At 41.3% G+C, this 16117-nt stretch overlaps 1 protein-coding gene across 2 annotated transcripts in view; it reads right to left on the minus strand.

Moving 5' to 3' along the window:
- The window catches only part of med30 (mediator complex subunit 30), a 36332-nt gene extending 22494 nt beyond the window's left edge, over positions 1-13838 (minus strand). Inside the window, exons 1-4 of one of the 2 annotated variants that reach the window (XM_073484432.1) lie at positions 13761-13838; positions 12911-13182; positions 10164-10322; positions 3597-3704 (exon numbers count right to left, since the gene is read on the minus strand). In XM_073484432.1, coding sequence (XP_073340533.1) covers positions 3597-3704; positions 10164-10322; positions 12911-13090 — 447 coding nt within the window. In that variant the 5' untranslated portion in view covers positions 13091-13182; positions 13761-13838. Of the gene's footprint in view, positions 1-3596; positions 3705-10163; positions 10323-12910; positions 13183-13615; positions 13636-13760 lie in introns of those variants that run through there. The other variant, XM_073484433.1, reaches the window with a different exon arrangement.
- Positions 13839-16117: the final 2279 nt, after the last annotated feature.

A 16117-nucleotide genomic window follows, 5' to 3' on the forward strand; every position in this document is an offset into this window, starting at 1 on the left:
AGCTACTGTACTGGGGTGAGATATGGGAAGTGCTGGGAGGCACTGCGTGTGTGTGACCGCTAACTGTTTACCTGCATCTATGCAGGATCGAGGTTTCATCGACCCCAGGCTGGTATTTGCGCACAGCGCTTTAATGTCATCGCGATGTGCCTGTTTCCCAAAGAGAGATTAAACCTAATCCTGGACTCAAAAATAATCTATGATGGCAAATGCCAGAACATCACGGGGCAGGGTTTGTCAGACAGGCTGTGTCCTGTCCCAGAGGTCAGTTCAGCAATGCAATGCGGCACAGTGACAGAAAACATGGAGACATTTAATTTTTTTGACATGTAAATCAACATATCATCTTTATGGTCTTTGTCATTTCAACACTATACCACAACTTACTTCAGTGGAAAGAGGTTTTCAAGTCTCATCCCACATTTGTGGTTTCATAAACACAGTTTTAGTTATGATACACAAGATTGTCATGAAAGTACACAAAGTATTGTCTCGTGTTAGGTTACTACTAATGTAATCCAAACCATTTCTACTATTGTTGCTACACATTAAAAGCATTCTAAACATGGGGGGGGCTTTTATTGTGAGGGACTCAGAGGTAAAGCAATTCATTTGTCACCAAGGCATCAACTGTTCATCAAAAACACATCTACAAAACAGGATATAATATTCTGGCCAAATATTACACAAAAATACTTAACTTCTTGCAGTGTGAGGCTTAGTTTCTTTCACAGCTTCATCAGCTAGAAGGATTTTATTTTTGTTTTGGCTGTTTGCTTGTTTTGTTTGTTGGATTATGTTTAATTAAAATCAGTGATACCATCTTTTCTACAGAATAGTCATACTCAAATTTACCTTGTTTGTCTGTGACTCAAGTCAACTTTATTCATACAACCTAATATCACAAATTTTCCTCAGGGGGCTTGACAACCTGTACTGCCTTTGACACCGTCTGTCCTCAGACCTAAGCCATGACTCAGGGTTAAATCTTTCTGCAACAAACTTTCAGATTCTGACTGACAACATGACATGTCAGTCTGAAGAAAAGCTCTCTGCGCTGCACTTCAGTGTCATAACACAGCTTCTCTATCAAAGATTGGGCCAAAACATATCTGACAGGGAATAAATCTGAAAAAGCTCTTAGGTGTATTTGATGTTCGACACTTGAAACCACTCCAAAACTGAGCACCTCACTGAGAAGAAATAAATAAAAAAGTCATCTCTTCTTTCCTTCTTTTAGGAAAAAAGAAGGAAATATCCGCTCTTTGTAGCCAACCGTCAGTTCATTCTGATTGATATCTGCAGTATATTTACTCTAAAGGTGTCTTTTTGGCTCACTCACTCTAGTATTTGAATATTTGTATGCATACTGGAAACACTAAGCTGGTCATTCTTGCCATTTTATGATCTCTGGTCAGTGGTGTTAACCTCATGACCATATGAGAAGGCTGGGATTTAGATGAACTGGTAAAATGAGAGTTTCACCTTCATCTTACCCTCACTCGTAAAAAGATACCAAGATAATTTAATTCACTCACTCTGGGCAGCAACTCAGGCACAACTTGACAGGGACAGTCCACAGTTTCATATAAAGTGCCAACGCCTCGACTGTGGCGAGTCTCACTCTCCTGCAAAACTGTGTGCTGGAGATCGTGATCAAATGATGGCTACTGAACTACATCATCAGCAAAAAAGCAGAGATGCCAGAGGATGTCAAACAATCCTCAGCTCTGTGTCGAGATTGTGTCTGTGAGAAAGTTTGACTTATTTTCAAGATTGCAGACAAACTTGTGGTCATACCAAGTGGCCTGAAGCTCCAGCCTCACTACCTGCTAAAGACACCTTCAGGGACAAAGCTTTGAGCCCTCCTTCAAACTCCCGAGATCCCTCCACTATCGCCAGGAAATTGGTGAGTGGAGATGGTTACTGTAGTAAATGAAAGTCCCCTCATTCATTAAATACACTGCCTTTTACTGTATGATGAACCGATACTGATGAAATAAGAAAAATTTACTCAAGTACAATTTGCAGGTACTTCCTGTATTTCAGTATTTCCTTTTCTGCTACTTTATACTTCCTCCCCACTACATTTACTTGATACATTCAGTTACCAGTTACTTTGCAGATTCAGATTATTCAGTGTTTATAGGCTATTAATTGCATCATGCTACCAATCAGATATTGTTGTTGACGAGACATTGTGTCAGAGGATGCTGCATCAGAGCCAAAGCAGCACATTTTTAAATTTGTGTACTTAATCCCCAATCTGAGAGAAAAACCCAAATACCAATAATAAAATAACCAATTTTAGCATTTTTTAGCGTCTGAGAGAACGACGCCATCCACAATTAGTTTTTTAGGATCCCCATTAGGTAACTCCACTACGAAAGCTAGTCTTCCTGGACAATCTCAAGTCCTCTGGTATTATATCCCTCTTGTAAATTGGCTGATCGTGATGCAACCTCTCCTGTTTAATGAAGGCCTACTTATGCAGTTGTTTTGTACAAGCCTGTGAGGCCGCCTGGTTATTGCGATATCATTCCGCACCACCATTGGTTTGAATAGTTTCTCTGGTATCAATAAGCTACATAATTAAAAACAAGTTTCCTCTGCACTCGGCTCACCTGCAGTTGTGAAAATGGAATAAGGGGAGACCTAATGTGTGTACGTTAAGGTAGACAATTGAAGCAACACTAATTTTCTCACTGATGGTCTCTCGTTTGCAGTATCAGTGTTAAGTTGAGACTGCTTCTGGTGTTAGCAAAGTCGCTCTTTATTTCAGGCAAGGTCGATGCACTTCAACTTTAAAACATGGAGGTCCAACCATCAACAGTGCATACCAGCGTCCTCCAGTCCCCTTCAAAACTGGGAACCTCCACCCTTGTCACCCATTCAATAGTTACTGTGCCCAATCTCCACATGATATTGGAGAGGCGCTTTGAGAAAGATAGCCCAACATCTCACCCACACCTGGTGCCACTCTGGAGCTTTCTGACTACTTCAGTGACCCCCAGATGTCCTTGGACTACAAATACAAACTGTTGACGAGTTACCTCCTCTCACATCAGCACCGACTCTATGTGCATTTACATGCACAGGGGTAGAAGCAGAGCTTTGAATTAAAACAACATGAATGTAGTCTCCAAATTCTGAAAAGCAATACTTGTTAATAGCATTTCCCAGCAGCACTTCACCCCCTTAAATCACACAAACTCTATCAGGAGACAATAAAGTTTATCAAGTGTAGCCTCTTCATTTTGTTTTGCACAAACTGGAGCTTTACAACCTGGATCGTCGCTATCCAAATAATGGAGAGTGGGCTATTAAAGCTTCAGGTTAATGATGGTGAGTAAATCTGTGGAGAATTTCAAGCCTAATTATTATAATATATCTTTAAATGTGATATTGTTTCCCTCCAGCTCAAGTAGATGTGAATGGAAATGTCTGGAGGCACATGGATCTGGAACTTTTTTTGCTCTGAAATAACATCTTGTGAAGCTACGATAAAATTTCATTTTTCCATCTCATTTCATTGCAGCCTGCTGGGAATCAAACCTGTAACCCCAACAGTGTTATTGAGATACAGAACACAATACCTTGTTGACCTCCAGGATTTCTCTCCTCTCCTCGGTGGCGGGGCGGCTCTGGGCAGCCGAGCGATCCTCGTGTTTTGAGCTGTCATCCTCCACAAAGGGTATCAGTTGCTAGAAGGGACAGAAAATACAAAATCTGGATATATAGTTTACTGTAAGCAAGACAACTGTAAGACAATCTACTCCACAATGCTGGCATATTTAACTGATTTTGACTGCATTAAGTTTATCACTTACAGTCAATCTCCACTATAAAAGTGTCATAGTTCAAACTTTTAGTTTTTTTAGAGCAAAATTCACTCCCTGGAGCATCTTTCTCTTTTCCCTCTGTTCTCTTACTCTGTCTATGCTCCAAATACATTTAAAGCACCATGCTGCATATTCATATTTCTCCTATATACCACCTGAGTGCAGTTATAGGTCAGAACTATGAGCATATTGATAGTGCATCCCTACCCAAGATACCCCTCTGCTGTCTGATAATCCTGTTCCCATGAAGTGGTGAAAATGGGGTTTCTGCCTAAGCACTCGAACACAGACAGTCTCACCCGTCTCTCTTCAACATATAGAGAGAGGGAGACAGAAAGCGAGTGGGAGATTAATTCATTTTTCAACGCTCCGTGTGCTTGACCTTGTCTGCTTGACACTACAGTGAGGCTGATGTGCAAGAGCCTTCAGGCGAGGCGGCGCTCCTGAGAGCCGACAGGGTCACTGCCTGCTGCTCTGCATCACACTGCCCCCTGGTGGTTACCTCGGGGAGGAGGAGAGCAGGATGATGACTGAAGTCACACATCAAGTACTGTGTGAATGTTTAAAGAACACACTGTTCCTGGTACAACGCACAGAAAGGTGATAATGCAGGGTTTGTAAAGCTGTTCAAGACAAAAACACTTAAGCAAAAATTTCCAGAGTCTCAAAGCTTAAACATTTACAATTAATTGGCGATGTATTTTGTTACTTTGCTTAATTTATCAGCTGTAATAATGCTTGCTTGCTTAATCCTTGCTCGTTACGATGAGACAAGAAATAAATATAATGATGAGAGTGTTTCAAATATTCAGATATTTTTGGTTTGCATGACTGATTGTGTAGATGAGGGGGGGGGGGCCCAAATGTTTTCCTTTTGAGGGAAAAAACTGAAACTTAATGGTGGGCCATGGGCACCTATTAGTTGTATTACATTGTATAGTTAGATGCAAAATGGTGCTAGGATCCAAACTTCCCTTGATTGACCTACTTTCTGCATATCTAAAGAACATTTTACCTCACAAAACAGCATAAACATTGATTTATATTTTATTTCTTTAATCCAAGTTTTTTTTTCTAGAAACATCTAGGGGACCAGCTCAAACTAGGCCCAACTTTGGTCTGACCTGGTATAGATGAAATAGATGATTTTGTTCCATTTCTATTTGTCTTTATGGTCATATAACTATTTACACATTAATGTAACATCACTGCAGCATACATATTCTGATAGCCCAGGTTGTCCTGAAAAAAAAATTAACTATATAACTTAATTGTGCATTTCAGAGTTGATGTTATGCACACCTTATTTTATAAAAATGACCATGCTGACAGAAAACAGGGAAAATAGCTTCGGGTCAGGAAGGTTAAAGCTCATTTAAACCTCACAAAAGGGCATAAATATTGATGTATAATATACTGGATACTTTTTTAAATCACATTTTTTTCTAGAAACATCTAGCAGGTTAACTTGAATCAGATGGCGGGCCAACTTTGGCCTGCAGGCCCTACTCTGGGCAGCCCTGATATGAATGAAACAGATGATTATGCTGAAAATCAAGCCGTTTTCAAGGATTATATTCAAATTCAAGCAGATTCCTAACCTTGAAAAAATAACAGTTAATACTAAGCATTTTCCAAACTTCAAGACTTGTACAAACCGTGATAAAGGGTCTTACACTGAGAATGAGAAACAAGAACAGTGACAGTAATGCACACACAGTATAGAACAAAGTATCGAGTACAGAAGTCCCAGGAAATATACACAGCATCAGTTACACTGAGTTTCACACTCTCAAAAATCCACATCCTGAGGTGCACAATTGCAAACACATAATACACCTCTTAATGAGTTTCAAATAAAGCTATAAAGATAATCTCCAGTAGTTTATTACATTGCAAGCGAGGAGTTCCTGTTTCAAGAAAAAGGCTTCCTTTCCAAAACAAAAACTGTCATACCAGACAAGATCACAAACACAGATTAGGTAGGAGACTCTCAGACCAACGCGGAGCCAACAAAAACTGCCATACGGTGGGAAAACACACCTTGGTCCAATCATGACTTGGCACTATGCTAATCTAAATCAAGCAAAGTTCTGGACGTTAATTCTGCCTGACTGCACTGTTTGACCTGAGGTTGTGCAGCTGGAGCGGAGGCCGTGCGGATGCTAGACAATGATTGGAGTAAGCTGCTTCGTCTGGAAACAATGACCGACTGGTGTTGGAGAACAGCTGGAGCCGCCCATCGTTAAGACAGACATGAAAGAAGGCAGACGGGAAGAAATGGAGACCAACAGAGGAAGAGAGAAGAGAAGACGGGGAGATGATGGGCAAAATGTCAGATAGAAAGAGAAAAAAGCGAGGGTTGAAGAGGCCAGAAAGAAAAGCGAGAACTAATTCAGAAAAAAAAGAGAGACAAAGAGAGGGGGGAAAAAAGAGTGACAGAAAGATGAAAAAATCTGGATAACTTTTCTTTGCTCCTGTCAGTTTCCAGGCCGAGCTCCATGCCAAACTGTAAACTCCAACTGTTGGAGGGGATAGGCGGCAAGGACATGTGCAGGATATTATATCAGACAAACCATGAGCTTGTCTCTGGCTCGAGAAAACTTTGGGTAGGAAAAGAGGAAAGTTTTTTCATCAGATAATTTCAGGCCGAAGCCAATGACATATCGAATTTTAAAGGTAGTGGGCAGATTTTGGCAGCTTCTGGGGGGAAAATGAAATGTGCTGAGTAGGGTGGGAAAGATGGATGGAGAGTGCATTATGTGTGTATGAGTGTGTGTGTGTGCGCACGTGTAGCCATGCAGTGTGAGTCATAACCCCTGCCTCTTCCACAAAAAGATGGATGTGGTTTCCTGCCTGACAGAGAAGAATGGGCTAATGAAGTTCTCCAGGTTACCTCGCTGAGACAAAAGGAAAAAGGTTCGAAAAGACAAACCGAAAAAAATAACAATATAATAAGAAAATAGCAGGGTGAACGTGTAAGGCGAGAGGGAAATGAAATAGCTGTTCAGTGCAGGAAATGACAAGAGGGGGAGGAAGACTTGCACAACAGGAGTAGAGGAAAAGCAGAAGAGGAATCTGGAGAGAAAGCGAGTGAAACAAAGCCAGCATGAACAAATAGAGAGAAGAAGAAAAAAAGGTGGAAAAATGGGGAGAGGAGGGAGAGAAAAGAAAGAAGGAGAGAGTTTGAGGAAAAAGCTGCAACAAATGACAGCTGGATGGGAAAAGAGCAAAGCGCTGACGTGTGTGTTTGGTCCAGCTGTTCATTAAATGGGTCTGTTGCTAATTAGGCTGCGATGAGGTCACACTGCCCGAGTCATTGATTCCACTTCCTGTTTCGGGCATCCAATAGTGAGCGGCTGTCAGGCCAGCACCTGAATTCTCCGAGATGATAAATGGCATGCGTGCAGGGGCCAAAATCAACAACCCTCAGCCCCAGACAAACATGGTGAGCTGAGCTATTGGCTGGTCAGCATTGGACTGGGTCTCAGCCTGGAGGGGAGAACGAATAAACATTTAAATAAGGTGGAAATAAGAGGGAGAAAAATAGCTAGCTGGCGTTATGACTCAATGAGGGTTTACACCATTACGGCGAAGGAAAATGTCAACGCAAGCCCCTCACAGACTTTGATTTAAGGGCGGAACTGCAGACGAGGGTAATTTTGAACAACCAGCGGATGGATCATTCGGAATGCTTTATAGCGACTGTATTATTCAATGCGGAAAATGTACACGGTGGCAGCCATCACAAATTTGTTCCAATTTAAGACTGGTCTCCTCCCACATCCTCCTTTATCCTCAGTAGGGGTCTGGTGAGAGAGATTAGCTCCGAGCCAATCTGTAGAAATTGGGAAGGGACTGCCGCAGTCATAAATCCAATCAAACAGTGGTGGATAGCCTAGCTGTAGCCCTGCGTGGAGCCTCGAACACTGCATGCCCATTGTGTGTGTGTGTGTGTGTGTGTGTTGAAAAAATGCCTTTGTGTGTGACATGCTTTAGTGCACCACATGCATGTCTATTTAGAGTTAGGGAAACAGTTGTGCACATGCTCGTGTATTTATGTATGTGTGTGCCGGCAGGCAGGGATGGAGTGAGTCTGAGCTGAAGTGCTGTTGTTCCTGAAGGTGGATGGTGACCGTAACCAGCGGTAAAGAGACTCTGGAGACTCACCTGAAGCGACCAATGAATCTGCTGCGAGCGGAGAAAAGACAGACCTAGAGGGAGTAAGTGAGATAAGAGTCCCCCGGGGTAAAGATGTGTGTTTGTGTGTGCGGCTGTGTGTGTGTATGAACAAGGTGGTGTGGCAGTAACAATGGCCCACTTCCTTTAAACTAACAGCTTCCTAATTTAGCAGGTGATTTGTGTGGAAAGCTGAGCTATATGAGGCAGCACGAGAGAAAAAAAAATCATGACAGGCATTTTTACGGCATGTGTGTTTGCATCTGGACAATTCAATCAATCAACGTCAAATTAAAAATGGAGTTCCATTACAACATCACGGTGGCTACAACCGCATCATGTAAGATCTAATTGCAGAGATAGCCGTACAGGATCTTGATTTAAGGTTGGGTGAGGAAGGATAGCGTCTCAGTAGCAACTGAGAATGTAACCATCTATAAATAACACCAGAGAACATGTCCTCTTATTTTAAAACGAAGTAAATCGTGTTAATGTAAAGCACCCTCTGTTCTCTGTATGCTTGTGATTGTTTTCACTGAGCCTCTCAGGTTTATCTTTTATTAATTAATGCTGTCTGCGCTTGTCGTTTTGTTTCTATTTTTCCGCTAAACTGTCACCAGGACATTGTTGTAGAAGAGCATGTACGCTCAGCCGACCTACACTGTTTAAATAAAGATTAAATAAAGAGAATACAGTCACATCGAATGTGGGGAGTCAGCCCAGTCGCCAGAATAAAATGTTGGCAGTTAACTTTTCTGCAAAGCACAGATATGTTCACATTCCTACGTGTCATAATGATATTTCTACAATACCTGTCATATCACGTTCATTTTTTTTGCAGAAATGTACACAGCCAACATTTATTCTTTCAATTAGGTTAGGGAAGTAAAGTATTTCACAGAAGGAGTAAAGTGATGATGTTATAAAACTGTAAAGAACAAGAAAATAAGAAGAAATTCATCATTCCTCTTCAGGTATTAATCACTGGCTAATAAGAGCAGCAAGTGAGACTTTTCTATTATAGTCTAAAAAGCTGTAATTATAAGCACTAATTACTGCATAAATACGGGTAATGATCTTTCCAGTAAAGAGTTGTACTGATCATGTATGAACGTCTTTAGTGCCATATGACTCAATATTTATACTGTAATTCACTTTTACATGCTACGCTCTACTGGTGTCTGAGTGAGGGTCGATAAGACAGTCACTCAAGCTCATTGATCTTAATCTGTATGATTGTTTGGAGATGAGAGCATCCTCTGAGTGTCTGCAGGTATCAGACACTTAAATGTAATGCTTCTAATGCTTTAAAGACCTTTCAAAATAATTTTTAATCAAATTTAAGACAGATTTTTGGACAAATCATCTTTTTTCTTACTCAAGCATTGCAGGTGAGTATAAAGGTAAGCAGTATTTACAGTATGTGGTCCTTTTATGTAGGAATACAGTTATTAGAGTGAGTTAGGTTGATTTATATTTTTTGCCAGGAGGTCACTGCAAGTATAAAGTAGATTCAGTGGCAGGTTTAAAGTTTTGTTTAGATGTAATGTTGTGGCAATTAAAACCTCACAAATTCAAGATATTTTAAGACTATTTAGTAATTTTGAAGTCCTAATGTTTCTGTTGAAAGTTAAATTGAAGATATTTCATGACGTTTTACGGCCCTGCAGACAATTTGAGATTGGGAAACTCTTCCTGGGTGAGGTTTATAGAATATAAATACGGCGCCAGTGCCGTTTAACTAATTAGATTTGACTGTACCTGTCTGATTATGGTGTAAAGGGCAGCACACACCTGCAGTGTCTGACGCACATCAAAACACTTTCTACGAAAGGCCTCTGACAGCAACCAGCTGTTTTGTTTCAGATCATCACGATACGCCACTGTCCTTTTTTCCAACATCTCCTTGTAGCAAGTTCATTACATTCATTCCTCGATTAGCACGATCCAGTTAATGTACCCTGACTACTACTTCTGTCCGTATGACATGTCCAGTGTGTGCTACAGCAACACCGCTCACAAATTAGTGACTGTATTCAAACAACTGACAACATTAGAGTCATAATTAACTGCACTCACACATACGCTACCCGTCATATTAGTGTGAGAAAACCAAATCTCGTCAGTGCCATTGTGTCTCACCTCTGGAGGTATGGGGTCCATCCCGGCGCAGTTTTCGTTGCATTTGTCATAGACGAGGCGCAGCTTGCGGAACAGCACAGAAAGCATCCGTAGGTGCTCCTGGAGTTTTCCCAGCCGGTCCTGGTGGGTGTTTGGGTGGTAGGTGACTCCATTCGGCAGCTGAGAAGCACCACAGAGGAAACATTGTGTTAAGCAAAGAGGAAGCCCACAGTTTTGCTAGTGCTAATAAAAAGCAACAGTCATTGATCCCCCAGTGACTGCTGAAAGCACTTAAAACCTTCTGCTGTCCCCCACTAATGTACATTTATTTACACTGATAACAAGTGATAGTTTCCCTTCTACTTACAAGGAACTTTTAACTTGTTATGAAACAGCCTCAATTTAATACGTTTGCCTCTATATGACCGTCAGCGAGAAGACTGGACTATTTCTATAATATATGGCTCATATAGCCAACAAAAAAGGGATTAACATATGTCAAATGCAACAAATTGTTACATACACCCCCCCTTTCACATATTCATGTCTTCATGCAACAACTTGAAAATATAGTAAAATTACAGTTTAAACTACCAAGCACAAACTCAGCGGCATCAAAGGTGAACTGCTTCAGCTGCTGCACTCTGAATGTTTTCACTCTCATACCGAGACGGCATCACAGGCGTTTAACTACAATGGGTGTTAACAGTAACAAGACATGTTTTTTTTTGTTTTTTTTGGAGTAGATCGACGAGCCTCTGGGGGCAGCGCTGTCTGATTATAAACATCCTACATAACATGAAACAAACATGCCTTCAGGGCAAGCAAAGTGAAGGGAGAGACGCAGAGAAACAGAGAAACAGGGGGGAGACAGACAGACAGCCAGAGGAGGGGAGGGAAGAGAAGATAAATGGAGAATTTTTATGAGTATAAAGACAGCCTGTGATCTAAAAAACAAGTCACAACAATGCTGTTTGTGCATTCTGTGGCTGATGCGTGCTTGTTTGGCCCGTCTCTGGCTGTGATTTTAACAAGGTGTAGGAGGAGTGTCTCGGAGGAGCAGGCAGACATCCATGATAAACTCATGCCGACCTCGTCTTCAGGACTCCGTCAGGGTTGAACTACATGTGAACTGTACAGCAAACTAATATGTCACCCGCTGACGTCCTAAATAAAATACTTAAGGCTGCAAGATGTAAAATGTAGTTTAAAACATTAAAAAGAATATTAAAAAATCATCAACAGCATGTGAGGAAATAACAGTTTTGATGTCATGTCAAAGACAGTTCGACTGAAGTTCGCATGCTAACTGAACAGCTAGCCTCAGGCCGTCCTGTCTCATAATATCACTTTGTATCTCAAGAGGCCATAGGGAGTCATTGCTGCGTCCAGTCTGCCCTCATTTCTACGACTGCCACCACTACTGAGGTGGTTTTCTTGCCGCATTTGGCTCCTGGCATCCCAAGGGCCGACCTCACCGCCCGACCTCCCTCTTACCGCTCTCCTGCTTCACATCACTCCTGTCCCTATCTGGACCCTATAGGTCTTTGTCGTTCCCAGAGTCAGTACTGTTCTGTATTCTCTGTAGTCAAACTGAGAATAAAGTACAGTACCGTACCAGGCAGAGTCAGCTAAGGACCACTAGCAGCACGGCTAACTGAGCTACAGTAAGGAGCAGCGTTACTCTGGTAATAAGTTTAGGCAGGTGATCAATTCTTACATAATGCACTAGTTTAACTATTAAAGTAATGCAGCTTGTTGCACTAATCCCATGTACAAATTAGAGACATACACTATCTAAGGTATCAGTATGACTCATAATATCTGTCCCTGATCATTGTTCTTTATCTGAAATAGCTCCTTCTACATTCTGACATCAAAGAGAGAAAGTAGCGCCCCTTCAACACAGACATATCACTGGAAACCCAAGACAGCAAAACTTGTAGCTTAACTAGTGTTGGATTTCTTACCCTAAACACTTTGACAACACTTGTCATGTAACATTATTGTCGAGAAACATGCATTATTCATCGTTAAATCATCTTGTTTTCGTTGGTAGGCGGATGAAAGACATTACTATTCTGCTATACAACTTCAACATGTGCTGTGCAACCCTTATTCCTAACATCAAGTGTTTTTGTGTTAGATTTTCAAGTCTTATTCGTGACAGTGACCTTAATTCTGAGCAACACAAAAATACTAAAGTTACAAATTTCCTTTAGAGTCAAAACAAGGCCTTACACAATCACCAGATTACATGATCTTTAAACTCTTTGCAGCCCAGAATTGCCTCTGATTTTTTACTTTTCAGTTAAACCTGAGCTGAAGTTAAAAATTAAGGTTGATAAAAGCTTTTAGCTGGATGTACTGATGCCTTGGCTTTGGAACAACCTTCTTTCTGCTTGTGCTGTCTGTTTTTATAACCTACATCAAACCACATTTTTAAAGGGTTGCCTTCCTGAGTGACAGCTCTTTTGTTATTTGCATAATAGTGGTCTGTCATTTTACCATGACACCGATTAGATCTATTTTAGTACGTTCTTTCATATTTGTTTATTACATTTTTTATGTTCTGTTGTTTTATCTTTTGTATAGATCTGTTAAACGACGGTGCGTTTTCACTCCTCTCACACCATCCTTCTCATGGTATCAAGTGTCTTGTTTGTGTGCAAGAAATATGAACAACAGTAGGAAAGGAAAACAGGAAACTGAAGGGTGTGCGTACCCATATTTGACAGGCATGTGGACAGAGAGACAGTAAGACAGACCTGCATGTTCCTGAGGAGCTGGAAGATCTCCATAGTCCTGAGGACAATGTCTTGAACCGTCTCCTGGCCAATGCGGCACAGCGAGGCCGTGTTGACATCCCGTGCTGCCTGGGCTTGCTGCTGCTGCTGAGGTGGCGGAGGCTGGCCACCAAAAGGTGATACTAGTGGAGGGGTTGTCATGGAGACAGCAGGTGAAGATGCTAGTGGAGGAGGTCTGGGTCCAGGTGAGGTTACCTGTCAGGCTTTTCCACACCAGCAGACGCCTTACATGCCTTCAGAGGAAAATGTAGCGTAAAATCAAGATGAGGAGGAAAGTAGGACAAGTTAGTGGAAGTCAATGCATTTCTTCTCAGGTGATCACATTATTGTACAAGGATACTGACACTGTATTAAGCTTGTACGATCAGCCAGCCACAGTAACAGCTAAGCTTATTGTTAGCAAAGTACAAAACGATGTATTCACACAGGAAACGCAGCTGTCACATATCAACTAAAACTAAACGCTGTCAAGCTAAAACAGATACAGTCTCTGAGCTAACGTTACAGCCTTTAATACAAGTTGTACACCAGGGCTTCAGAAGTAGTCAGACGTGCCCTTTACATCAGTAGAAGTATGTTAGAGTCTGTCCTGGACTTTTATTGCCACACCCAAACACATTCAGCCTGATAACGGTTTAATGTGCTAACATGTGGAGTGGTTGTCACCTGAAGCTAAGTGGACAGTCACACCACACGACACCACAGCCTCCTCTCGGTTCATTTGATTCCTTTTGTGCTGTTTAATTACTCCTAACATCTCCGTGAGTGTTCATATTTATGTAATAGCACGTTAGACGAGGTGTAATGTTACCTGTGTGGTGATAATTTATCTGTTTTGTTGACATGTCAAGTTTCCTGCTCTGCTCCTTGGATCTCAGCTGCCGCGACTATCGCGAGAGTTCGTCTGACACCGCGACTGTAAATGATGAAGTAGAGGCGCCACTTGAAAAATGTTACTTTCTAGCGATTTAATGTGAGATTTACCGTAGTAACACAGTGTCAACTACGTGAAATTAAACCCCTTCCCATTAAATATGATACATATTTATGATTTATTTTGACACCCTTCCTCCAAATGTGTCGGAATTAATGGTAATATTACGGTAAAGCAAGGCGCACCGCTAACTGAGTCATGGTCCTTAAGGTAACAGCGCCCCATGGTGGTCCGCTCTTATACAACAGCCAAGTCACACACATATGGCTTCATCAGCCCCCAGGCCAATTTACGACACATGATTGCTTCTCATGGGTCATTACAACTTTTTTAGTCAGCATAATTTAAATTCATCCCATAAATGTCTGTGTTGTCTACTCTGTGTTAAATTAAACCCGTCAATGCGCCCATCCATCCATTACGTGCACTGTACAGCTGTGCTTGGATTATTTTTGCGAGCCATCAGAATTTAAATTAATTTGAAATACAAGAGGTGTCAGAAATAGACAGAGGGTTATACAAAGCTGCTTCTTCAGTATGTGCTCTGCCATGCAGCAGAATTACTCCTCTGACTTACAGAGACTGGAAATAAGAGCTTTATTGAAAAAGAGAAAGGCTTTGCCTTCAGGCTTGAGTAGGGCTGAAAAAGTAGATTAGGATGCCTATTACTTAATTTACATTATTCATTCAAATTTTGGGTTACAGGCTGGATTTCAATTTCCTTTTATCTGGAACACATTTCGTGTAATAATAACCTGAAGACTTTTTTTTTCGCTCCTTCTCTTCCTCTAAAAAAAACATCATATATCTGCAACATGCAACACTGATATGAAAAACACTGTGTCAAGTTCACTTGACTGCCCACAACTTCTTAATTGCAGACGGAGTGCTGGTTAGTGTGCCAGGATGAATGAGCGTTACTCTTACAATCCCCATCTGCCATACCGCCAGACCAACTGAGGCATGCTATTTGGAAATGAGTTTCTCTATAATCATCCAGCCTGCCTTCTTGGTGTGTTTAATTGGGACGAGGGGATAGTGATAGTGAGAGGGTGGAAGCAGGTAGTGAGATGAATATGCTTCCACTGCTCTGTTGCTGAATTAAACATTTAACATTGCAAGACAGAATTTTAAAAAATAACTGAGTTTATTCACAAATCAGACCCATGGGTTAAGTTGGGATGTGGGTGTGTGTGTGTATGTGCGTGTCATGTTAATGTAATCAAATCTCAGTGAGACAAAACATTCCTTTAAATTTAAAAGATCTTAAAGGGTAACTCCAGGTCTCGGGAGTATTACTGCAAATGTGAAAAACATAGTTTAAAGCCTTTTGTGGCTTCAGAGGAAGCTGAATGTAATCTGATAAATTACCTCCAGTGATGTCACTCTGGTGCTAAGTTGCATTGTGGGTAACGAAGGCAGCAAGTTTTAAAAAGGAAGGTGAATTTGTGGAATAAAAATGGCGATATCTCTGGTTCTGCTCTAACGATTTTGATCATTTGTTTTTAAACTGTCCATAAAGAGTCCTCCAGAACCTGCCGCCTACATTACCCACAATGCAACTTGTGGGTAAGCACCAGAGTGACATCACTGGAGGTAATTTATCAGGTTACATTCAGCTTCCTCTGGAGCCATAAAAGGCTTCCTAGACTACTTTTTCACACCTGCAAAAGTACTCAACAAGATCTGTATACACACCTTAATGTGTACAATTGGTGGTGTTACCCTTTAATTCATAAAAAAGCAATGGCATATCAAATTTCAAAGTTTATTATTTTCAGTTATCCCAACTTAATGTGGTTGCCATAGTCACAAACCTTACTGCATAGCAGCGAGAAGATTGAAATAAAGTATTGAACAAATGGGCAGTGCAGTATCTCATTACTTGTGTGTGTCTCGTGCATGTAACTGAGGCCTTTTGCATTAAAAAAAAAACATCAGGAGACACAGATTACCTTAAATCTGATGACAGGCACATAGTACTGCATCATCTCATCAATGATGCAGGGGCTTGAACGTGAGACGGCGAGACAGGGAGAGAGAGACGGATAGAGAGAGAGAGGCGGAGAAGAAAAGGAGCTGGAGAGGCAGCAGAAGGTGACAAAAACCTGCAGAAGAGACTGAACTGAAGACCCCTTGTGAGGAAACACAAACCGTGTAATAATTATTAGCTGAGGGAGTATCAGGACTAAAACGGATTATCTAGCCACCTAGTGCATTACTCATGCTTTAAT

The sequence above is a fragment of the Pagrus major genome, chromosome 16 (genome assembly GCF_040436345.1).
Source record: "Pagrus major chromosome 16, Pma_NU_1.0".
NCBI lineage: Eukaryota > Metazoa > Chordata > Actinopteri > Spariformes > Sparidae > Pagrus > Pagrus major.